This window comes from Epinephelus fuscoguttatus, linkage group LG10 (assembly GCF_011397635.1).
Source record: "Epinephelus fuscoguttatus linkage group LG10, E.fuscoguttatus.final_Chr_v1".
NCBI classification, from domain to species: Eukaryota; Metazoa; Chordata; class Actinopteri; order Perciformes; family Serranidae; genus Epinephelus; species Epinephelus fuscoguttatus.
In genome coordinates this window covers 25,502,949-25,529,399 of record NC_064761.1, presented here as the reverse complement: position 1 = coordinate 25,529,399, position 26,451 = coordinate 25,502,949, and the positions used below count along the sequence as shown (strand labels likewise).

Genomic DNA, 26,451 nt, shown 5'->3' with positions numbered 1-26,451 from the left:
AGCAAGGTTAAACAGTATTTTGACATAATCCTTCGTGTTTTTTAAGCTGCTGCATGGGATACCAAGATGTTTGGGTTACCATCTGAGGACAAAAGCTATAATTCAACAGACATAACTTGTGTCCGAACGTCACACCCCTCCTTAATCTAACAAATCATTACTGTATGTAACGCAGATGGTTAGAGGGGGCTAATCTTAACCTTTTCTCAGTGCTTCTATATCAGTAAGAATTGTGAAGGTGCTTACATTTTTTAAATTCTGCCACTTAATGAAAGAGTTATTTATACTTTAATGGTGACTCAACCCCCAAATTAATCAAATAAGTTACTGAAATAAATGAATCATGGTACGGTCAGCTAAATGTCAAAGAAAGCTCATAACAATAACATACGTCACTATGCCTCTCATGAGATATTCATTATAGTGAGAATATGATCAGTCAGGTTTATGTGACACCATATTGGATTCAATCAAAGCAAGAATAAAAAATGAAAGATTTATTGTACTATTTTAATTCAAGCTGCTGTATGTGGTAACAGAAAGGGCAAAAACAGCTGTGGGTCAGCTTTTTTAATACTTCCTTATGACCCCCTAACCAATTCTGGTTGTCTTGTAGACTAATCTCACCTATGTGACACCTGAAAAAGCTAACGCAAACACTAGAAAAAGTATTTGTCTTGGGTCTGATTGGCAGCAGGAGCCTGACATGCCCTCCAGTAGTTAAATGCTGCAGGTGCAGAAATGCGGCCACAGGGTGGCTTTCAGCAAATCGGCTGAAACCTCTTTTGTTGACTGAGGGATTTAAAGCGTCACCAAAGCTTAAATCCATACAGACTTGTCTGTCACAGTACTATGAGAGACATTCCTGACAGGCAAACACTTTAAAACAGATCACCAGCTGAGCACTGCTGTCCAAGCAATCTGTGGGTGAAAATCTGTGCAAATGAAATAAGCTGATTCACTTTAAAAGGACTGGAGAGTTGAAAGCGAAGAGGATGCAGAAGTGATTGTAGCGCTTTTGGTCAAGTACATTACATTCATTTATTCTAAATCTTTTTCTTTGAATCAAAGTGGCAACCATATAACGTAATCTCACTTTTTGAGTGGATCAGCCATTTAATACAATTTGAGTTCAACATCAAATACAGAGTCACACAATCTTTTATGTAATGGCTGTCTGTTTATTTTGCAGAATCTGTGTCAGCTAATGTTGAATTCAATTTTTTCCCTTATTCCAAAGAAGACAATACTCCTAAGTTGTTTGCATGGCTAATGAAAATTAGTATTCTACTAATACTCCCCTTTACTTACAGCTACAGATATTTTGATTAATGTGTGCACACATGCCATTTATCACGTAAAACATGGAAAGGTGTAAGAGCTGGAGCTGCTTGTGCCGTTTTGCTTTTTGCATCAAAATAGGATTTTTAAAAAAAACTCTCCATCCCTGGCAGCATGGTTTGACCCTGCAAACACAGCCTCCATTTTCATTCCTTCAACCACCTCCTTGAAAACGTTGGTGTTGTGATATTTGCATATATCCAAAAATCTGTTGATATCCAAGTCTTTCATAATGTTAAAAAGTAGTTTCTACCCAACAGCCTTGCAAACTGTTGATGAGTTGGTTTGTGTACAACACATCCAGGACAACACACAGAGCTAAACCTAAACAGGCAAGAGGCCATGTCTCCCAGACTGCAGTAAAAACCCCATTGAGACACATATATCAAATGCGCTGTATACATGCTTAAAGAATGCTTGGTGGATTTTGTTAGCTTTGGCCAAAGTCAGGTTAGTCGTTTTCCCCTCTTTCTGGTGTTTGTGCTAAGCTAAGCTAGCTGCTGACTCAAGATTCAGATTTACGGTACAGACACAGTCATTTCACTTGTTTTTATATATTTTATTTGTTGTGTTATTTGTAATTTGCTTATGTCTTTTATGCACAGCCCATTGAGGCATTTTTTGTGATTTTGAGCTATAATAAATTTTGACTTGACTTGAAGGTGGTATTGACCTAATTATCAGCAAGAAAGTGAGTATGTTTATTTGCCAGAGTGATAAATAACTCAATACAGAAATTAAGCAAACTATTTAGTATTTTGACTCTGCTGTTGTCAGTGTAAACCCCAATGTTTCACTTGCTTGATTGTTTCTAGAAAATAATCCAAATGAAAATAATTTACTAACTTTGACTGCCTGTAGCACTGTGATAATTATTTTACATTATGCTGCATTAGATGACATTAAATGCACACAAGAGACAATTAAAAACTGACAACTTGGCTGCAGCCTCCGATGCCTCTAATTAGTTCTGTAGCCTGAACTGCACTTTTGTTATGAAGGAAATAAGGTAACTGTGGAATCAAAAAACTGATTGGAGGTGAGAAATAAATCTACCATGCTGTTTTTCAGGGTCATAATTATGTTCACATTAGAATAATTGCAATTCAATAAGATAATTTGGCCGTGAGCACAAAAGAACATTGCGTCACCAACCAAAAACGTGTCTGTGATCCTGAATGTGCCTTTAAACAGTTTTAGGCCTTGAGAGTTAGATCATGTCTACTGCTCAGACATCTTTATTTGGCTGGCAATGACTTAATGTCACATTTTTCAAGTCTTTATAAACCACTCTGGGTACATGAGAGGGTACAAAATGTATCCTCAGGAGACATGACTTGGTGTAGAGGGCAGTCATTTGTACCGGAACGTAAATTTCCCGTGGCAGTTATCCTGGACGTGATTTGTGTTAGTCATCATAAACAAAAAAAAAGCTTGTCTTTGACGTGACACTGCTGCAAAGACTATACAGCGGGCCAATAGTTTTGGACAGTGATGTATGAGTAACTGTAAGCACACATAATTCTTCAAATTATTTTTCAAGAACACATCAGGTTGCAGTTTTCAGTGATGTATTAGGTGTGCTGCCAACAAACCCCATTCATTATAAGAAGCAATATCCATAAAGTGTATGAAAGCCAATAAACAGTGGCAGAAAATGACACACTGGGAGGAATCCTCCTCGTGAGCTGGTTCAGTTGAAATGCCAGCAATAAAACTGAAGACCCAGGGTAACATTTAAAGGTTTTAGCCTAGCTTATACGGACTATTAGCACTATTGGAAGTCAGTTATTGGCTTTAATATCTGGGGTGTTCAGGATCCTATAACACACTGAGCCTCAGCACCAGGGTGAGCCGCCCACAGTGTGTGCAAAAGTATGCGTGTGTCCATTGTGATTATACGTGTCTGACTCCGCATAATTAAAAGTTTCCATGCAAATGCGTGTAAAGGGAAGCACTACGGATTATAATTTAGTGACAGCAGAAATGATGCAATGACTTTTTTTGGTGCCTGTTTGTGTCTCCAAACAAACCTCCTTGCCTCAGAGTAAATACAAGGGCACAGCTGAAGTTGTGGTTAAGGAGATCTGGTGGCACATTGCAATTGTGGTGCTTGATTTGTTGTAAAATTGTACTTTCTTTTGTCCGTGCTCACTGAGTGGCCATAATTGCAGCTCTGAACAAGCTGTGCCTGACCTTTTCAGCAGGTAACCCCCTAAAACAAAGTCTACTTAGAATCCTTTTGCCACTGGTTGCATCTGTCTACCAGTTGTGACCAGTTTGAATCATTTTTAAAAGGCCTGAAATGCCTAAAATGATCTAATAATTAAAGTGTAGAGAAAATTAACATATATTTGTCAGTAACAGAATGTCTTTTTGGATGTCCTACTTTGTTAATTATCTCCCAACTTTTCTTATTTGACTTCCTCAACCTGGGTGCTCCATTATCATTTGTAGGGCTGTACCTGTACTCAGAATTCTATCAGTTAAGTTGGATTTGGTTGTTCAATACAAAGACTCAACTATTTGTTCCTTTTTATCCATACAGAGTTTCAGAGTTTAAACACAACTTCGTTCAGCAGGACAGTCAGGTGCAGCTACGTTCACATAATATAGTAAACAGGCCGAGTAAGGGTAACACTTTTACTTGAAGGTATCTACATAAAAGTGACATGACACTGTCATAACTATGACATGACACGGTCATGAACCTGCCATCAACATTATTTACATGTCATAAACGTTTATGACTGCTGTCATTAAGTGTCATTCGGTTTTTATAATGACAAGTTGACATTGTTTGGGTTCTTTTGATTATGACAACTTAACATTAATCAAAGTGACATTACCAGAAGATGTCTTTGTCATAACAACTTGACATTAACAAGAAATGCACCTCTTTTTGTGTTAATGACAAGTTGACATAATGATTGATACAAAGACATCTTCTGGTAATGTCATACGGAATTCAGTCAGAACCTTTTTAGTCAAAGAAAATTTTATTTCTATTTGCAGTGTTATATTTGGCAGTATGGCTCTATTTTTGAGGCCTCTCTGCCTTTCCTAGGCCTATGTGGAAAGCCTAAGGTGGAGAGAGCACACCTCTCTGCCCCTCCATGCGCAAACAAGGAAAGCCTGAGGCAGAGAAAGCAAACCTCTCTGCCCTTCCATGTGCCTACATGGAACGCCTAAGGCAGGGGGAGCAGCAGCAAAGACCCCCTGGAAACAGAACAGAGCCAGCATCAATGACAAATAGAGATGACATTGATAAGTCAGACACAACATGAAAAGGAGGGGCTGGGGTGGAGGTTGGTTGCAAAATGGTTTGCAGAGGAAGCAGCAACAGTAGGCAGATTACATCAGTTTAAATAGGGCACCCTGAATGAGATTTGCCAAGTGATTGCATAGAATTAAATCATGTGATCTATCAGCTGACTCCCTTCCATCAATCAGCTGCTCCATCAGCTGATGTAGCTGAAATGTGAGCTGAGCTTGACATCGTGTCCTGCCTGAAGTAATGCTATGCTTAATTTGTGTGATGCGTTACTGAAGCTCTCCCAACTCAACCACTCTTTTGCAGCTGCTTTTGCACCTCTGGCCACCAAAATTTCAACTGCAACCTCCCCTCCCCATATCTGTGTGAGTGATTGCACTTGCACCCAGGTTCAGTAATTAGCAAGCTGGAGTGCATATAGAGTTCTGCTCGGCAGCCTGAACTTTGGCTTGTGTTGAGGGGCCCATTCCCTGTACCGAGGATCTATAATCTATTATCATGATTTATTTAAACAAGCTGCCTGTGTCCCAGTCAGCATACTGCAGTCCACATTATGTTTGCCATTGTTTATCAGCTCTCTGTAGCCATTAGCATGCCACATATTTTCCTCTCAAAGGCTTGCAGAATATGTGCTCGTCCCTGACTGTGATCAATTTTCCATCTGCAGACAGGCATCCCAGCTATTGTTTGTGGCATTTCTCTGAAGCCAAAGCGAACTATGCCAGAGGTTAGAGGCTAAAGGTCTGCCAGGAGCGCTGAGAGGCGCATCAAAAACCGCACTGGATTATCACAACCAGCTGATACTGAAGCATGTGGTCCAACCTGCTGAGCAGATTCTGCTCCAGGTCCTGATCTGTCCTCTCAATGCAGTGGGGAATTTATGTTATTCAGCATTCATCCCTGAATTTTGATATTGCATGTGAGATGAGATAAACAAATATCTATTCCCGTGATGTATTTTTTTCCAGATGTGTCTTTTTATTCCACTTTTTTTTTACCTGTCTTGAACCAGCGCTTTAAATAGGTGGCTATTCTCCCCTCTTGCTCTGAAATAGATCTTGTAGGGAAGTCTCTCCTGTTACATAAGCTAGGATCTAATGTCACCAGTTTAACACCATAAAACGGATCAACAGAAAGGTGCCCTGGTTTTTAGCAGTACGTATTCCCTCATGAAAACCATCTTGAACTATGAAGAATAGGGCTGATGTACAGTCCAGCTTGTATTAAATAAGTGCCTTATATTACCAGAAATACATCTTGAACCACTACTTTTATTTAACAGACATTGACAAAACAACTTAAAGTAGGGATTCCTTTAGACCAGAGCAGATACAACATATAGCTTCACCCTTCATACCAAAAGTAGCTTACACTATAACACCTTCCATCTGCACTCTTAACACGTGTCAACATCTGAAAGTGATGGTATCATGCCTAGTGACCCTTTTGACCACTAACCTTGAGTTCAGACATCTAAAAAGGTTTGGTACAGACAACTCCTGACAGGTCAAAACTCTTATCTTGCCTGCAAACATATACAGTATTTAATCTCCACAGAAGTTTAGTGACAAACTTCATTTTCTTGTGTAGAAGCAATGACACATGAAATTTAGTATAGATTATTTTATTTCTGTCTTGTGATCGCAACAAAAGATGGTGCAGTACAGCCAGCCTGCATTAAAAATGTAATTTTACTCATCATTAATCAGAGCCACCATGCCTCCATTGTTTGGGATGCATTGCCCTGTAATTTTACACCTGTTCAGTTCATTAATACTGTTGACGAGGGATGTCAGTTTTGATTAATTTTCCTTTTTACAGCGCGACACCCATTAACATGTGACTAACTCATTCATTTTCAAGGAAAACAGGAAAAAAAGAAGCAAAACCACATGAAATACAAGAGGCCTTTTCTTTAAGTCCAGTGCTCCAATGACTTCAGCAGAGCATTTCAAAGTGCTAATTATGTAAAGATGTGAAATTTTAATGTTCTGTGATGTAAATGTTTTCAGGGGTTAAAGTAAGAAAAAAAAATGTGCCTGAAATGTGCGCGGAAGATTTGTGTACCTGAAATCTGAAATCTTTCCCGTAGCAGGGGGCTTGGTGTTGCGGTCACAAAACGAAGAAATAGAAATGTATGTGTTGCAAAGGAACGTGTTTATTATCAAAACGAACAAAAAGATTATGGCTTTAGTAGTTACTTTTCAGATTAAACTTTTATAGCATAATGAGTTTATAAAACACTGTGGCCATCCCAGGTTTTCCTCCTCTACATTTCAACCCAAAAAATCCATTTAACATTTTGTGTGTTATTGTGTGTGTTATGTTAGCACCACTAGCCATATTGGCACTACTAATGGTGCTAACGGCGCTAACAGTATTTAACAATGCTAAAAGGAGTTTGCAGATCAAAACTGAGCTTACTCACTAGGGTGACTTACAAATGAGCGATGCTGCTAGCGAGCTCCCACTCGATCTGGCTGGTGCACAGTGTAGAGCGGCCAAGGCTAGCACTATGTTTCCGCATGTTAATGCAGATGGCCAGCGTTCTGTCTCCCACCAGATTCAGGTGGTGCACAGTGCAGTAATCTGAAGGGTAGCAAAAAACCTATAGACTGACTTGCCTGACTAGTCAAAAATATTCTCAGCGATTAATCAACAATAGTTTTCCACTGTAAATGGGCAGAAAACTGAGAATATGGCTAATGCTGCATTCACACTACAAGCAACACAGCATCATAGCTACATTATCGCTGCAGTTGGAAGTGTTGTTCAAGCACACATTAACATAGTTAAGTCGCCACAGGCTTGTTTGTGTGTGCTACCTGCCACAAACCACCACTGCAATGCACAGAAAGCTAGCATAGCATCAGCTAAATAAGCTAAAATAACAGCGCCACAGCTAGAAACAAACCATATGATTGGTTGATGCCTCAACGTGTCATTAGGCCAGCTTTGCTTTTGTTTGTAATGCCACATGGCCGTCAACAGCAACAAGTGTCAGGTGTCAGTTTGTAGCTTCATGTCAACGGCTTCCATTGAAAATGAAGTGTAGTCTGTTGCTGTGCTGCTCGCGGCATTAGTAATAATATACTAGTAGTGAAAGTGCCACAGCCTGGTGCAATATAAGCTTACACAAAAACCTGCTATTCATGTTACACTTTCTGTGTAAACTATTTCATGGGGATATCACAGCTCATTAGATTTGCTCACAAACAGTCCCACACTGGAGACGCAGGGTTGAATGCAGGTAGTCTTTGATGAAGGGGATACCAGATCCTTTTTAAAACCAGGTCATGAGCAGAGTTGTGACCTGTGTCAGATGTGACACCTACTGTATGCCCAAATGACAAAAAGCCACCTCTTTAAATGACAGACGAAGCCAACAATGTGTCATATTCCATGACTGAAAAGGGCTTCACTCTGCAAAATAATGTTCTGGGCTTTTAAGTACATCGACTGAGAAGTTCACCAGTAGCTGTGCCAAATTTTGCCAGTGGAAATAATAAAGAAAAACTGAGGACCGCTTTTAAATTTGCTGATGAATAGAAAAACCCAGGCCTGTTAACTTTGACAGCAAATGCCCAAAACATTCTGTTAGCATTTTTAAAGCAGTCCTCCGAATGGTCAAAACAGGCCATCATTAGCTCCCAAGCTCAATGATTCATCTCTCTTATTTCTGTAGACAGGGACTTTGAAAATAGCAACTTAGACAGGAAACAGAAAGCAATGAGATGCCACGCTGACTCCTTCACCCAACAAGGTCACTGCTTCAGCATGAAAGCAAAACTGCAATTTTTCATAATGACCATTTTCAAGTAATGATGCTTTCCCCCAGAAGAGAAAACTCGCTTCGTGTGGAATGAACTCACTACCACGGACTCGTGTGAAAATTGCAAAGCTTTTCAAACCTACCAATGAGAACACCTACATTACTTCTCAGTAAATGTATTAGTCTGCAGTGATGTACACACTGTGGTGGCTGGGAAATTGTAAATAGATTTTCTGAGCCTTGAGATAAACGGCAACATTTATGTCCTCTGCCACCGACAGCACCTAATGATTTGATTAAACTGTTCGCATAATGCTGCAGTCAATCTCATGTGCTGTGGATAATTTGTTTTTTTGATTTTATCTTCCACAACAACAGCTCCACAGTGACCAAATTTTTAATCAGATGCTGCTGTATTACATCAGGAAACTAATAATGAAATGTGTTACAGTCATTTTATTCAGCTCACACACTGAAATCAGATGTTCTTAAACAAAAAAAAAATTAATAATTCATATTTCCCTCCTTGGCAGCCTGCATGATTGGAAATAAAAAGCCTTCATTCTCCTTATTTTCAACACATAAATCATCTTATTGTGAGGAAAACAAAGTTGTAAAATAAGAAAACACACACAAAGGCTATGAAGTTCCTCGATTACTGTCCGCTGTAGTGCGCTGCCAAATATATCAATAATCATTCCGAGAAAAAAAAGAGCCAGTTTAGCAAAAGTTGACACAAAACAACACAGAAGGCCAGCCAAGACTGTAAGCCAATACAAACTGACTGTGTGCCTGGTGGAAGATATCCTCGACACTGTTGGCTCACACAACACCTGCACATACGGCACAGAGAGAACATTCAGCACTTTTCAAATAGCATCATTTGCCATTCATTCAGAAAAACAACTAAAAACAAATGTTCAGAGCTTTTCTAAGCCGTGTGAATACTGCTTTGCTGCTGGTGTTGTCTTGGCAAAGGATGTTGTTCATTTACGCAGAGTGAGGCGAAGCTAGAGAGTGGGCGCAGGTGGCTTTTGGGACTTTATTAGGAGCATTAGGCTTTCAAGGGAACTCTCCCTCATGGCAAGGCAAATGCATTTTGTGACATGATCAGCTGAGGAAATCAGTGGAAAAATGCCTGATTCATTTTTCTGGCAAGTGGAAACATGAAAAGCCCTAATAAGATCCAGCTAAAAGGCTTCCAGTGTGCTTCGTGTGCAGTCTGAACAGGCAGCTTCACTGAGTCTACAGAATGTAGAAACTGTGTGTGACGAACAGCAGTTTGGTCTCTCTCTGGTCAACAAATTTAATTGCCGGAGGATGAGCTCTTCTCCGAGATGAAATGTGTAGTCTCCTGTGACGATTATAATTCTACTACATCTGTGTGTCATAAAATGATTAATAGCATACAATATAATCTATCGTCTGTCTGTGGGTGAAATGTGAAGTGAATGAATGTCTGAGGCCGACGGCCATAAAGTCAGGGTGAAACGGATGACAATAGGCTGGCAAAATCAATTTGACATCTCATGTAATCAATTTTTTACTGTTATGTAATGTGGCCCTGGCAATTATCAGACAAGCTCTACACACTTGTCTTACTATGGGGGGCTGTGGGTGGCAGACGAATGGTGGGACAGTTTATGTGTGTGACAGGGTAAGTTTTGGTAGAGTGAAGGTGACATTTCAGTCTATATACCTGTTTATACTGAGATCATATCACTACTGTTGACTTAAAACCTTGTACAGTAGAGCAGCAGTTCTCAAGTGGGTAATAATATTGATAATGAAGCTGCTTTGAACAAGCACAAGTTTTATGGGCATCTAATTATTACTGACAGTAAGTAGGTTCGTTATATTATGATGGAGTAATGCTACACAAATATGGGACAAACAACATGGTTTCAGCTCACAAAATAATCCTATTTTTGTCGAGAAAGAAGCAGCCAGTCTTCGGCACAAATATACTTTACCTAAATCACAAATTATAGCTGCCAGGTGTGCAAAAAACCATCCCTTTGTCACCAATTCCCAAAAAATACATTTCAGTTTCAAGTATGGTCAATGAAAGTGATCATCGTAAACTTAAAGGTGCCCTGTGGTGTTTTCTTGTAAACAAAACAATGTTTACAGTCAGATTTACTCATGAAAATGCACACTTTGGCGTCACTGTTTGAATCAAGTTTACTTGCTAGCAACCTTCTTTCTCACTGTTTTTGCTGACACATTATAACCTGTCTTGGCACGCTACAGCCATCTGTAGGTCAGTGGAGGAATTTGTATAGCATCACTCACGTTGCTACAAGTGGTCAGAAACTTCCAGCCCATTCTCCTTCCTTGGGCATCAAATACAGAGGCTTTGTCACACTTGTCTTGTATGACAGTGACACCAAGGACTGCCTTTGGTATCTTTATAAGTAGGGATAGAGCGATATGGATTTTTTAGGGCCGATGCTGATACTGATTTTTTTTCCATCACCCTTAGCCGATGACCGATTATGGACTGCCAATTTTCTTGAGCCGAAATTTGGGGCCGATACTGTTTAACAGTTAGAAGCTTTGAAAGTTTAAAACTTACCGTTGTCCTGAAGCAGCTTCCAGGGCTGCTTTCACCACTCTACCAGTGGGGGAGGGGTAACGCTGCATGTGCGCTGCAGGGTCTTCCGGCAGCACAGAGCTGCCCGTGAATGCCTGTCTGTAAATCATGCCAGGGAAAAATAAATCCGCGAACCCACGCGCATATCGGCCAATGCCGATACAAGTAAAAAACTCAAATATCGGCCCGATATATCGGCCAGCCGATGTATCGGTCTATCCTTATTTATAAGACACTAAGCTTTCAACTAACTCCAGTGTAAATCCATCCATGGAAATACTTGACGCTGAGAGTAAATATGGTAGTATAAAGACTGAAAAAATCAACGTCGGGTGGGAGGGACGGGAGGTGGAAGGGTCGGAAAAAAACTTGCACACAAGAGACCACAGTTCCTGTTCCAAATGAAACCAAAAAGACAAAGTTGTCAATGCAATTTTTGTACGGATGTAGTGTAGGATTGGGCAATACAAAGATATTATGCCGTTATCGACATATGAGACTATATATCGTCTTAAAATCTTAAGATATCGTTGTATTGTGATATTTAAACTTATGGCACTTTTAATTTGTCAGAATGCTTTCCTTAATCCACTTAGTCGTTACAGCCACATTATTGGTGATTATTGAAAAATCTCTTATCTGTTAATATTTTCTGACAACAAAACCAACAAAAAATAGTCATTCCTACAACTTTTTTGCATCAGAGAGGGTATTTTGTCACAAATATAATGTTCGATTTTGACTCCCAGTCCTAGCATTAATGAAGTGCTTTTGAGGAGATTTAAAAATACTGAGATAAATATTGTGTATCGAGATATAACCTAAAAATATCTTGATATAATTTTTAGGAAATTCCGCCCAGCCCTAATATGGTGAACTGACCTCAGTGACATAATGTAGTTATGTCGTGTTACATCACATAATAAAAACAATTATTTTAACCCAAACATTATCTTCTTTTGTAAATTCAATTCAGTAGAACTTTTTTTGTCCTGAAGGAAATTCTTGTGCCAGAGAATTCTTCAAATTACAGTAACACTAAGTACAGTAACCACAATTTAATGTGCCAACCACTTCCCTGGGTCAGGGTCACTCACTGGGCCCAGTTTTAGAAACAACAGAGTATCTATACAAGATAAGAAGCGTTTTCAAGGAGCAAAAGCAACACCAGTGCCTAATAAAGTACAGATGACGAAGACACCACCAGAGACAGCGCAGAAAACGGAAAGTAGTTTTCTTGCCAGAATGTTACTGTGACAATTTTACAACATTAGCCATGTTTTACAATGAGATTCAGCTGTGCATCACATAGATAAGCTTAGGGATGCCTTGTGCATTGCTATGAGATGCTGAGATGTGTGACAAAGCACCAGTATTTGACGACTTGGAAGGAAAACAGGTTGAAACTCCACAGGGTACCTTTGACAAGCAAGCACCATTCAGAGAATTGACTCAACGGTCTTTTTCCTCTTTTGTTCCTCCATAGCTTTGGTCTTCTTCAGTATGATACTTCACAGATCAGCTGACAACATGTGATGTGGTGTGTGTCATCACACCACATCACTTTTCAGTATAGTTTGAACCTTTTTTAATTACTTCTATGTTGTGATTCCAACACTGCTAATACAGCCATCTGCCATACACTGTACATAATTCTTGATAAATAATATGGTCTGTGTAACGAGCTTTGTATAATATTCTGTCATCATAAGTACTTGATAAGTACTGCTGTGGACGACCATGCTCATCACCGTCTACAGTCAAACCTCTACATCGTGCAGTGACCCTCTTTTCATTGCCATAGTCTTGTGGAAATGTCTTGAGTCGATGTGTTGTTACCGTAGACAGCCCCACACAGTATTCCATCATCATAAGGTAAAGTCTTTTCTGTAAGATGCCCTGGACGGGGGCTAAAAGCACTGAGTTGTCCAACTGTCCTGACACAAGTCATTGTTGATTTCACTGTTGTAGGGGAAAGACTCTAGGGCTGCAGATAAGACTGTTGCCATGGTCCTGAAGGAGATACCAAGTAAGGCGTCATCAGAAGGGAAGCCCCTCCTCACAGTGACTACCAAGGTGGGCAGAACCATTTCAGAAACTCCCCCGTCCTCCCCCCCTGCCTTCAAGTGGAACGTCCTCCTGTGTTGGTCATACTGAACAATAGCAAAGCTTTGAGTGTCCTATAACTGACCTCCACTGTCTACTAACTCATTACTTAAGCCTTTTGACTGTTGTATCTAACAAAGAAGCAACACGTTTCATTTCCAGCTGCTCTATGGGGTATAAAACCCTACATCACTACATTTACACAAACAGTGAATAATCATCTCATGATCTATAGAAGCAGCCTCAAATTGCTGCAGTTACCCATATTACCCTTTATCTTTTGTAATTAGCCTTTCAAAGATGTATAATGCTCTTCTAGTTTAGAGTTATTGTGCATTTAGTATGTATGGGGGGGATTAACCAGAGGGTCACACAAATTTCCTCTCCCCATTCCTAATCAGGTCAGACAAAACCTCCCTCATAAACTTTTTACACCTCATAAGCAGCTAATCCTCAGCACAAACAGCGTATGAATGCATTTCCAAAATGCTATGCCACACAGCATGGCATTGAGCTATTGACTGAGCTCTCTGTGTACAAAATACTGCAGCAAATGACTATACCCGCTGCTGAGCTTTTCACTTCTCTTTTGCTTTTTCACGTGTTGTAGCTGGATAGAGTCGGTCCAGACGCCAATATGAGTTTTCTTGCTCTGTGCTTGATTGCTTTTTGTACAGTATGTGTGCGTGGGCTGCTGTGTGTGTCGTCTTTTATATCTGTCTGTGTTTTAATAACCTGTAGCATGCTTCATACTTGCTTGATTTTCTAATACAATGTCTGGCTCTGATAAGCTGTCATACTACCAAGTTAATGCTTCCTCTCAGGTGGCGGGGATTTAATTATGTCTCAGTATTTTTGCTGAGTTCACTATCAACAAAATGGCTTGTTTGTTTCTAAAAATATATAGTTCATTATGTTGTAATGTGCAAATTATGATACTTTATATTTTATATTACTGTATAAAATGGCAAGAAAACATCAGTGATAACAACTTTCCTCAACAACAGCTAATCTGCTATCTACTGAAAAGACTCAGTGGTGGAGTGGAGGGTATACGGAAATATAAAGAGTACACTTGCCTCTTTTCTGGCCATTTCCAGCACACCCAACTACAGCCAAAAAGCCCTTGTGATATAGGAGTATACCCACATCCTAAGTGGTTACCTATCCATCCACCTAGTAGTACAACCTTCAACTACCACTACACCACAGAGATGCAATAGATTCCTGTCCCTCGAGACGCTGCAGTGTCACAGAAATCAATATTACGGACACAATAGGTCAATTATTACCTGTATGTAACATTTTACCACCTGCAACTATCAATAACTTCATCCTTCAGAGAATCCAGTAACAGGATCAGCTGAGCAAAACATACATGAAGTACGCATGCCCCTGTTTGTTCACTGTGTCCGGTTCTTACAGCATAATAATGACTGAATCATTATCCAGCTCATTCAGCGAGTGTCAGTGAGGAAATATCCTCTGCTTCACCGGAATTACAATTTCCATTATCAAACAATGGTTGGTATGAAACAGACACACAAAGATGTGCTCATGCAGTGCAGCTACCACAGCTGAACAAAGAAAATGCCCCACCTCTAAACTCACACTTCATTTGCAAAGACTAGCTGCTCCACAAAGCCAAGACATTCTCTGACATTATTATCTATAGACAACACTGAGTAATAATGTCACATTGTTTTATGAAACATGAGTCAGGTCATAACAAAGACAAAAATCACATGAATCATACAAGTAACATTATGGATCTCTTACAAATTTAAATCTACTCATAATCCTCATACTAATGCCTCTACAGTGACAAAAGCTGTAAGGACAATTTTAAACCAGAACCAACCAACAAGCCAACAGCCCAGTCATACTTAAACTAAGCAGGACAAACATATCTGAAGTGAGCCAACACGATGAGGGATATATATGCAGCAGTGTGTAAAGATAATTGTTACATTTCTTTACACCATCAGGGCAAATCTTATAATTTGTCTTGCTATGGATTTTAGGTCACACTGACTGGCCCTGACAATGAAAGTGGTAATATTTTTTAAATCTTTCTATTCCTTGCTAAAGTCAGAGAACAATGCAGCCCATTCAAAAACACTGTATCTCCAAAATGACGGGTTTTGGAAACAAAGGAAAAACAGCCTTGTTTTATGATAATGACAATGCATTTTTGACTTTGTTAAATAGGTTTAAAATGAGTTTTATTAGACTAATAGGCTGTAGAATTATTGTAATCTGTCAACACACCTGAAAACATGGCAATTAACGGCCACTGCTGTCAGTCCAGTCACTTTAAAGCACCTGCATTGCTGTCAAGTGGCTGCTTAGAACTGCAGTACAAAAAACACAGCAACAAACTTGGGATGCTTCCAAAAAACAAAAAGGAAGCAGCATGAAACCAGATGTCTATCAACTATCTATAGCAACAAAAACAGACACAAATATTATTTTAACAGTTCTTTTCATTCCTTCGTGCCACTGAAGGTGACTCCTGGTGGTAATATAAAAGAGTGTGTGAATATGACCTTAAATTTGCAGCCCAAATTGCAAAAAGTAAAAGTGCTTTCAACTATGAAACATGTCACTTAACCTGTACAAAACCAAACCACACTTTACCGGAAATACAAGGACTGCATTAGAACATCCAGGTGAACACGCTAATTTTGGCCCATTTACCAGGAGACTGCAATAGTGCGCTGTCACAAAAAAGCGTCTGTCTTTGCCCAAGCAGCACTTAAACATCGATCCAGCTTAGTCTGCACTGAAAAAGAGACTAAGTAAGAGATAAAAGAAGTAACCACTCTAAAGTTTTCTCTCATCCATGCTGCCGTTTCATAGTCTACTGTTTACCTGTTCTCTGGCCCGTCCGTGATGTTGATGTGACACAAATAAAAACCAAACACTCAGAAAGGCGTCTGCTGCAGAGCTGTGTTCCCAGCTCTGATCCACTGGCAATGGGAATCTAAGCCTATGTGAAGTGAGTTAACCTGTGTTTTAAAAACCCATTTGCACACGCTAATTTTGGTGGAAACAAAGTATCACAGTAAACAAATTCCACGCAAATATCCACACTAACAATGAACTGATTCTACTAGTACTGCCTAAGTAGGTGAAACATCAACTATATCTTATTCCTCTGAGCCTAACTTCAGTTGTTACAGACACACTGTTGAATTGGGTGACATGTTCCTTAACTAAATATGGGCACTGTAGTTTATTATTTTTTTTATATTGAGTCAATACCACGTCGCTCTAGTGCCATAAATAGTTACAAAAGTACCAAATGTGTATTAATCCGCAGCTGAAAATAGTCCCCAACAAATGCGCAATTTACTCCTGCTTGAGTAACATTTGCACACACTACAGTGCCTAGCTGTTTTAGAAAATTACTGGCCTTTAAAAAAGAAAAAAAGAAATGATGTATTTGTGACCTATTTTTAAAGATTTGCCTTTTCAGTGGGAATTCATCAGCTCTGGGCTGAGTGCCACAGACAGGGCAGGAAAAATGGAAAATATTACAACAGACACTTGCTTTGTTGATTTTGGTCTTTTCATTGGGTATGCTGAATATAATAACATACAGAATTATGTGACCCTTATCCTTTCAAAAGTAAAATAGACAATAGTATAAAATTCAGTCTTGGTTATACTTTTTCACAATTTCATTTCCAGTTTTGCAGCCTAAGGACAAATCTTGTAAAGCCATTATGATGACTCATAAAATACCCAACTAACTGAACTTCAGTATGCAGGCCCGTGGGAGTACATGGAACAGTTCATCGCCACCCACAGCAACAGCTTCGACACAACTGTAATGAGTAAACAACCTTCTGCATTACAGATAAGATTTATAAAGATATGTCAGAATCAAGAAAACAAAAAGTAGCACTTAAAAATACAGATTCTGTAGAGATGAATGTGATATAATTCCTCAACACAGCATAGTCCACATGAGAACTATGCATACACATACTGAAAGATGTTGACTGTTACTATTTTTCAAGACATCATTCCTTTTGTAGCTTCCATGTTTAACAACCTTTGTAAGTCCTCTGCTTTGATATTTTGTATCCACCTTTCCCTTTATGTAGTGTTTTCCATCCTCTCTACCTCCCCCTGTCCTCACCTCGACCTCCCCGCCTTCAAAGCTCTGACAAGTTTAACTGGTACACGGTTCCCTTAACAGCAACATCTGAGAGATCTCTTGGAGTCAAGCCCAAGCGGCACAATTAGCTCAAGTTTTCCATTACATAATTTTCTACATTATTCCTTAAAGCAAACAAAGTGCCAAAGTGATTTGCATAGGAGAGGAGCAAAAAGGTATAATATGAGGGGAGAAAAGGAGGGGGAAAAAGGCGGCTGGGGATTATGATAACCTCCTTGTCGCAAGAGTAATGGACAAACAGCTCATGAAGCTGCACTCTTGGCTTAAGAGCCAACGTGTAATTGGCGCTTGCATGCTACCTGCCACCGGAGTGCCTGACACATTTCCCCAGATGAATGCAGTGGATCCTCTGTCCCCATTTTCTGGATGATTAGAAGAGGAAAATACAGAGGTCTTGTGGTTTCAAGACCATTATTTAAAATTGGCCCCCATGGCAATCACAGGAAGTGCTTTGAAGAACATCCACAACAATCATGTAGTGTGTGGTAACGACTGCACAGTGTCCTCTATCAGGAGACTGCCCATGGTAATGACAGCCATATCCTTGACCCTTACAGTTATGACTCAGTTTCATTTGCTCAAAACCGACAGTGAAGTGTGAGATTTAAAAAAGCTCAAAATACAAATCTGACAGTTTTGCGATTATTAGATGTGATCAACAACGATTATAAGCAACTCTGTCAGTCAATAATTCTGTAAAAGTCCACATCCATTCTAGGAGCTGTCAGACTGTACCTGGATACAGTGGTGATTTGTGCTGAATGCAAACTTCATTTTGACGACTTGCTCAAAGTAACAATGTCAACATACTAATGTTTAACACATTTTATATTTACCATGTTTGCCATCTTTTAGCCTGTTAGCATGCACTAAACACAAAGTGAAGCTGAGGCTGTCGATAGGGAATTAGGACATGTCAGGTGTTGCAGGTATTTAGTTAAAATTAAGCCAACATACTGGTTAAAGTTAAAATTGAACATGAATGTCTAAACTAAATGTCATAGTATTCCATCCAACAATTGTGGATACATTTAACTAAAAACCACAAACGACAGTCTTATGGTGAACTTGGGGAAAAGTCATCAACATTTAAGGGCAAACCATCTGATAGATGTTAATATATTTCACCCACAAATAATCAGCACAAAGTCAAACACACTTTCAGTGGGTGCTGACCTCTGCCATGGTGGTCCCTTGTCACTGATTCTGTTTTCATGGACAGGATTTCAAGGCCCAGCAGGGGGCAATAGAGTGTCCGGTTTGGGGACCTTGGAATTGCATCTCTGCTCTTTGCAGATGATGTGGTTCTATTGGCTTCACACTGTGACCGCCAGCATGCACTAAGGCAGTGTGCAGCTGAAAGTGAAGGTCGGGATGAAAGTCAGTACCTCCAAGTCTGAGGCTATGGTTCTCTGCTAGAAAATGGTCAATTGCCCCATCTGGCTTGAGAGAGGGTTATCTTCAAGCAAAAGAGCTCAAGTATCTGGAGGTCTTGTTCATGAGTGATGGTAAAAGGGAGCATGAGATGAACAGGCAGTTTGATGCTCCATCAGCAGTGATGCTCACACTGCACCAAACCATTGTGGTGAAGAGGGAGCTGAACCAGAAGGCAAAGCTCTGTACTGGTTTACCAGTCCATCTATGTTCAAACTATCACCCATGGCCATAAGATTTGGGGAGTGACAGAAAGAAGGGGACTGCAGACACATTCAGCCAAGATGAGTTTTCTCTGTAGGGTAGCTCAGCTCAGCTTTAAAGATATGGTTAGGAACTGAGACATCCAGAGGAAGCCTGGAGTAAAACCGCTGCTCCTTCACATCAAAAGGGGTCAGTTGAGGTGGTTTTGTCATCTGATCAGGATGCCTCCTTGGCACCTCATGTTGGAGGTTTTCTAGGCATGTCCAACTGGTAGGAGAGTCCAACTGGTAGGAGATCCCATGCTAGTCCAAGAATACACTGGAGGGATTATATATCTCATCTAGCCTGAGAACACCTGAGATCTCCCAGAAGGAGCTTGAAAACATTGCTGGGGAGAGCGACATCTAGAATACCTTGCTCAGCCTGCTGCCCCCATGACCCTGCCCGAGATAAGCAGATGGAAATGGATGAATGGATGGATATTTCACCCAGGACCAAAGTGGTGGAGCAGCTAAACAATAGACCAACCAACGTTGCATTTCCTATAGTTGCTAGCATAGCTAAAAATTTTACAACACATTTCCCGAAGCTGCATAATGCAAAGAGATGTATCACTCAGTTGGTAAAGCAGCCGCTTCCTGTACCAGAGATCCTGTTTGTATAATCCTCACTGAGTCAATTAAGTGCCAAGCTGGTTGCAGTTTATCACAAATAATGTTCTAATTTCACAACTAAACACCATGTCGTATTTTCTGAGAATATGCTAACGCTGACAACTTTCAGCAGTGAACATGACTCAGCAGTGCTCTTAGCCAGGACACTGTCAACAGCTCTCATTATTCTCTTAAAACCTCCTGACTATTTAATGATTTTAATGTATTACTTGAAGATTATGGTATGCTATAAATGTCCAGCATGCTGCTCCGCTGACAGTGCTGACCTTCAATCAGTCACAACATCAAAAACAGGGAGTCTTTAGGGAGAGCTTCAGCCTGCATGCAGAAAACATTGTTACTGCTCAAACAAATAGAGTGGAGAAATCCAAGGTCATTTATCATGAGGGGGGATTTTCACATACACCACAGGGGTTTAACAGACCACCTCTGTTTAATGCAGACTGTAACTCTCAGATGTCCCCAGTGCTTCACAAGCATCATGAAAATTGTGATTCACTGACAGATGTTTCTCTGGTTATCATCCACTCATCCACTGCGAGCATGTGCATTTATGAATGTCATTTACATTGTTAAGAGACTCTAACCCTAAAGTCCTCAGGTCCCATGTCTCCACGAGAGAACATTATATTTTCACAGCTCAGCTGGCTTTTATGTTGAATGGACCAGTCAGATGAGAAGCCGTTCTGATGGAGCTACATTTGATTTGTTGAATACAGGAAAAACAGAAAATGTCTTTCACACAAAATCCTTAAACTCAACAAAACAGAAGGAAATCTATTATTTTTTATAATTATCTATGCAATATTGGTAATGTATAGTGCAGTAGTGTACTAGAATGCATTTTATTTCATAAAAAACTACTGTAATGTAGTATATATCAGTAACTATACTACAGTGCCCGAAGCAATACATAAGAGCTGATTTAATGTTACAGAAAATGAACATCCTCTGTAAGCTTACAAAAAGTCAACCTAAGATCAGGATGAATACAAAACTGCAGGAACCCTGATAAAATAACTTACTTTCCAGCAACTACTGACCTTTAATGCACATCTGCAAGGAAACCTAAATTATACAAGTGGATGATATATAAGAAGATATATTACTTACACATCTTTACGCACTAAAAAACCTTTATAACCTAATAAATTATAATTCCAAGACCATACTGCTGAGTACAAAGGAACTGATTGAATGTTATTTGTCTATAGGGCTACGATAACAGTTATATTCATCATTGATTAATTTTTTTTGATTACTTCTAATTTTAGAAAATGTTTATAAAAGGTCAAAAATAATCTAAACAAAAATGCCAATTACAATATCCCAGAGTCTGAGGTGGCGTGTTTACATTACTTGTTTTGTCTTATCAACGGCCCAGGACCCAAATATAGTTACTTTAAAATTATATAAAACAGAGAAAGAATTGTCATATCGGAGACATTGCTTAAACAATTTATCGATTATCAAAATTGCTGGAGCTTAATTTTCTGTCAGTAAGTCAAACTGACTAATCATTTCAGCTCTTACTGTTTTGACCACTGATTCACAAACTATGATATGTGCACCACTGATGGTGTGCAAGCTCACTCTAATGTAACACAAGGAATCTCTATATATAATGCTATAAAAAAAATTTCGAATAAAAATATTTAAACTATAAGATCCCTGAAATGTAATTCATAGTTTTCCCTTTCCTGTAATATTTTTGTTTGATGTCAGTCTGATAGGTTGTCATGTTCATGAACATGACAAGCACACATGTCCATGATTAGTTATGAGCTCAACTGTAATGGCAAGATAGGAAGCCGAGATAAAATGAATGGTTTAAAAATCCTGAAATGATGGCTCCAAACAGGAACTATGAGAAAGGGAAGTACAGATCAGGAGGAGAATATTTGTTTGAGATGATTTGAGCTTTGTGACACGGTGCGTTATCCTGCTGGAAGTAGCCATCAGAAGATGGGTACACTGTGGTCCTAAAGGGATGGACACAGTCAGCAACAATACTCAGGCAGGCTGTGGTGTTTAAACCATGCTCAGTTGGTACTAAGGGGCCCAGAGTGTGCCAAGAAAATATCCCTACACCATTACACCACCAGCAACCTGAACCGTTGATACAAGGCAGGATGGATCCATGCCTTCATGTTGTTTACACCAAATTCTGACCCTACCATCTGAATGTGGCAGCAGAAATCAAGACTCATCAGACCAGGCAATGTTTTTCCAATCTTCTATTGTCCAGTTTTAGTGAGCCTGTGTGAACTGTAGCCTCAGTTTCCTGTTGTTAGCTGACAGGAGTGGCACCTGGTGTGGTCTTCTGCTGTTGTAGCCCATCTGCTTCAAGGTTCGACGTGTTGTTGGTTCAGAGATGGGCTTCTGCAGACCTTGGTTGTAACTATCTTCTATCATCACAACTTCTATCATCTTGAACCAGTCTGACCATTCTCCTCTGACCTCTGGCATCAACAAGGCATTTTCATCCCAAAACTGCTGCTCACTGGATATTTTCTCTTTTCAGACCATCCTCTGTAAACCCTAGAGATGGTTGTGTGCGAAAATCCCAGTAGATCAGCAGTTTCTGAAATACTCAGACCAGCCTGTCTGGCACCAACAACCATGCCAAATTCAAAGTCACTTAAATCACCTTTCTCCTGATGCTCGGTTTAAACTTCAGCAGGCATCTGGACCATGTCTACATGCCTAAATGCACTGCGTTGCAGATTAGCTATTTGCGCTGAACAAGCAGTTGAGCAGGTATACCTAATAAAGTGGCCAGTGAGTGTATATATATAGCAGCTTATACCTAACACAGTGAACTAGATCACTATACCCCATCTCATCAACAACAAACACACACATACACGCAGGCTAAAAGGGAAAAAGTGTTTTGATGTGGTAAATAATAGCAGGGTGGATGAATGCTTCTGTTTTTGTTTTGTCTGAATGACAGAGCAGAGCTTCTCTCCCTCGCTGCCTTTGGGTCTGTCGGTTTAATCATTGCTCCGTATGTTCTAGGTGGTGTTTTAATCAGGTAGTGTTCCAGTTGAATACGGGTAATTAAAGCAGCAGAAGCAATTTGAAATGATTCATTTCTTCCATTAGAGGCCAACAGTTGACTGGTTATTATACAGCTTTTATAAAGTTTTGAAGTCAAGATGAAATGAGGCATCCACCTCTTTGACAACACTAACAATTGTAACTGAGTCAACGGTGGCTCAGCCTTCACTCAGACTCGATTACACTTTTCAAAGCACAGACCATAAATCATTGGATAAATTTGACCTTTGAAAACAAGTCTACCCCTGTGTATTCTCATCCTGTGATTTGTCGCCGGTGTCTAAAATTGGGGGGAAATGCATGGGCCAGCGGCAGCAGAGGGTGAAATCAGGTTACTTCACACTGTGAGACTTCCCATGGACCAAAGCTTTATTCCAACACCAGAACAGCACAAACTCTAATTACCTATGCTGGGTCAGCATTCTCGCAGTGCAGCACAAACTCTTGCTCAACAAAGTAATGACCCCTCTCTGGATATTATTTATGTTCTTTTTTCAAAGGTTTTCCGTCTGCAAAAGTTTCTCCTTTTTTCGTTTGTGCAGCAAATATTAAATCTCCTTCCAAACTAGTTGTGATCATCGTCTACATTCGTTCATTTCAATCATCGTTGTTGGACATCATTATTAGCCGCCAGGTGAAGAAAACATTTCTGTTGTTCAAATATGCATGAGGCAAAATAAGCATATTCACCTCACTGTAATTATAATATGCTTTCTGTTTTATTGAGGCATAACCAGAGCCATTTTTAACAGCTTAAAAAAAATATTGGATTGTTTTCTCACCTTGACACCTCATGACTTCTCCTCATTTTATGAGAACTGCTAATAAAAATAACTGTCAACTGATGACGTGTTTCAGAGGAACGCTACAGAAAATGACCCATTACTTCTGTTTGGGATTTCAGATACTAAAAACATGCTAAAATATCATGATTTTTCAAATGCACTATATCTGTGGTCACACTGTGGCCCCGTTTCCACTAAGCAGTTCAGTACAATTCAGTTGGGTACACTTTTTTTTTCCATTTCCACTGTGAAAAGTTGTGGATGGTACCAATGGAACCGTTTCGTACGGTCCCCATTTTTGGTCACCCCCCTGCTGGGGTACCTAGCACACAGATCCGTTGATTGACCAATAGCGGCCAGTCATGCTTGCAGTGCTGATTTGTGGCTGGTTTTGAGGCTCATGTAAGGCTCATGTAATCACTGTCCATACCATGGAGAGTTTTACGTATCTTAGTAAATTGTAACTATAAAATCAAAGAGTGTTTTGCTGCCTCTTGTGGCAGCTGTCGTCTGAGACTGACTCCCAGATTTCAAGTCTATTCGGATCTTTGCTATTTTTAGGTTTTAACAATTTGTTAGGTCTAACAGGAAGTCAGTTATTTTCTGATGTCTAATTAACCCCAAACACCAGCAGTGTCACCATGTGGGATAGCATACTCTACTTTTCGTCTGTAAATATTTTTCTTAAAACTTTATTAGGTACACCAAGCTAAAACAGATGCAGTCTAATAAAAATCCTTCAGTAAATCTGTCCTTCATGAAGGTTATAATGTTTCATTTTTGTTGTTTTAGAGAGGTGTTGATTTAACTGTATGGTTATATTGGAGGCTGCAGTTTGTGTTGCTGCTGAACAGTATTGCATTATACTGACAGAAAAAAAAACCTTTCCCATTTTCAGGCCTAATGCACTGAGGGCTGCACAGCAATTCACTGTGAGGTACATAATTAAACAGGATGTATCCTGCTATTTATGTGCTTAAATTTAAAAATGGATCATCAATGGAAAATGAAATAATGGAGGTTCATTCTTGTTTTCCATTTGTCAGCTAATGAATTACTGCTGTTCTCCATGCCCTCTCTCTCTGTTTAGTCATACACTCAGAAGAGTCAAAGAAGTCAATATTGAAGTCAGTTTGGAGTTTTCAACCACTAACGCTTGCAAAAAATCATTTGACAATAGTCAGATTTCCGTCCAAGTGTAACATCAATTTTAACCAAATTTCAAGAAAATCTGCAAAAAAGACATCCACTGCTGTAATGCGACTAATATGCAAACTTTTCATGTGCCACTGAACCACTGTAGAAGAGGGGGTTGCAATGACATCATATAATAAAATAGAGTGCCAGTTAAACCTCAAATTGTGGACAACAAAATAGAAAACTTGATGCAAATTCTGCAAAACTTCAATTAAATGCGTAGTCCAAATTAAACACCCAGTCCCTTTTACTAGCCCGGTGTGGCTACACATTTCGACAAATAAATGACTGCCTAAATTAGACGCCTGGTTTGCCAAGCAGTTCATTTTTTTAATAGAAGAATAATACTATATGTATAATAATAATATTATTTTTACACATATAGCAGTGTGGTCTGTGTAAAGCCAGCATCAACAAAACACATGGGTTAAATTAAACTATAATCAAAGAAGAGGACGGATATACACATTTGTAATTGTGAGGGCGGGTTCAGTGTAGACATGCTTTCAAAACCTCATTCAGCACCTTTCATGTGAAGCATATGGCAGGTTGTGTGCAGTCCATTCCATGACTGGTGATTAAACTAAGTGCCTTCATTAAGATTCTGCTTGCAAACACGGCCTGCAGAGCTACAATAGCAAATGTCATGCTTCCTCGCTGCCAGTATTATATACTTGCTACAGAGCCTGACAACAGTGGTGGTAGCTCTCCTTTTCTACCTCCAAATTATGAAGCATTGGTTGGTAAATTGTGGCCAGCTGCACCTGGACTATCGAGGCTTCAGGGTACCGATAATGAATTGGATGTAACTTATTCTGCAGCTGCACTGGCAAGCCTACAAATTGGTGCATCACAGGCAAGGTGATTAGCATTTTCATGGTTTGGAAGGTGAAATAAGCAATAATGGTTAAGCAATTATTGTTTGGGACACGTCCATCACACTTCACACAGCCCTGCTCATCTCGGTGGTTTTCACAATGCTGACTATAGGAATCATGCAGTGAAATGACGTGCACTACCTGCTCTTGTTTCTGTAGTAATCTGGGGTTTTTTTTAAATTAAATTTAAATGAGGGACCTCCTTAATTGACTACACTCATTTTGGTTTCGAACAGGGCTTTTTTTTTCGTTAAATATCTACATGACAAAGACTTAAAACAAGTAAAGTATCACTATAATAGCAGAGCAGAGGGATGAAAGATGCTTATAGTTGTGTTTTCTTGCATCTTAAAAATAGAATCAAAAAGAAGCAAAAGCCATACAAATATCACAGTTTTTGTGCCTGATTGGACTTGTGAACAGATTTTACTCTCCAGTTATTCCTATGATGAAAAGAGAGAGAAGTATCTACTACTAGTCCTGAATAAAACACAAACTGATTGAAACTGCTCCAGCCAGTTTAAAAAATGGAGCAGGGTGGAACTTTTATCCATTAATATAAACAATAAATGTTTCTTAAATGGAAAAAAACAAGGAGCAGAAAAGGAGGGATGCTGCTTGGCTGTAGGGGGCACAAAGGACAGTGATGGAAGTTAATGACAATAAAGGTATGTTATAAGAGGCCGCATAACTTTTCATGGTCTCCACTACCACTGCTACGCCGATGACGTCCAACTCTACATTTCCACTAAATCCATCACCATTGCAACTCACTGTACTCTGACCCACTGCCTCACTGAACTTAAATCATGAGTGTAAGCCAACTTCCTCAAACTAAACTGAGATAAATCAGACATGATGACCATCAGTCCCAAATCCCTCACCAAAACCTGTCACAACTTCTGCTTTACTATACATAACTCCACTCTGTCTTCTGC

The 26,451-nt window shown here is 39.6% G+C and overlaps 1 protein-coding gene across 1 annotated transcript in view; it reads left to right on the top strand.

Annotated features, from left to right (window-relative positions):
• Window positions 1–26,451, top strand: part of pex5la (peroxisomal biogenesis factor 5-like a) — a 136,773-nt gene that overhangs the window by 45,244 nt on the left and 65,078 nt on the right. Inside the window, exon 2 of the mRNA XM_049588779.1 lies at window positions 12,955–13,059. Within this exon, the coding sequence (XP_049444736.1) occupies window positions 12,955–13,059 (105 nt within the window). The remainder of the gene's footprint in view (window positions 1–12,954; window positions 13,060–26,451) is intronic.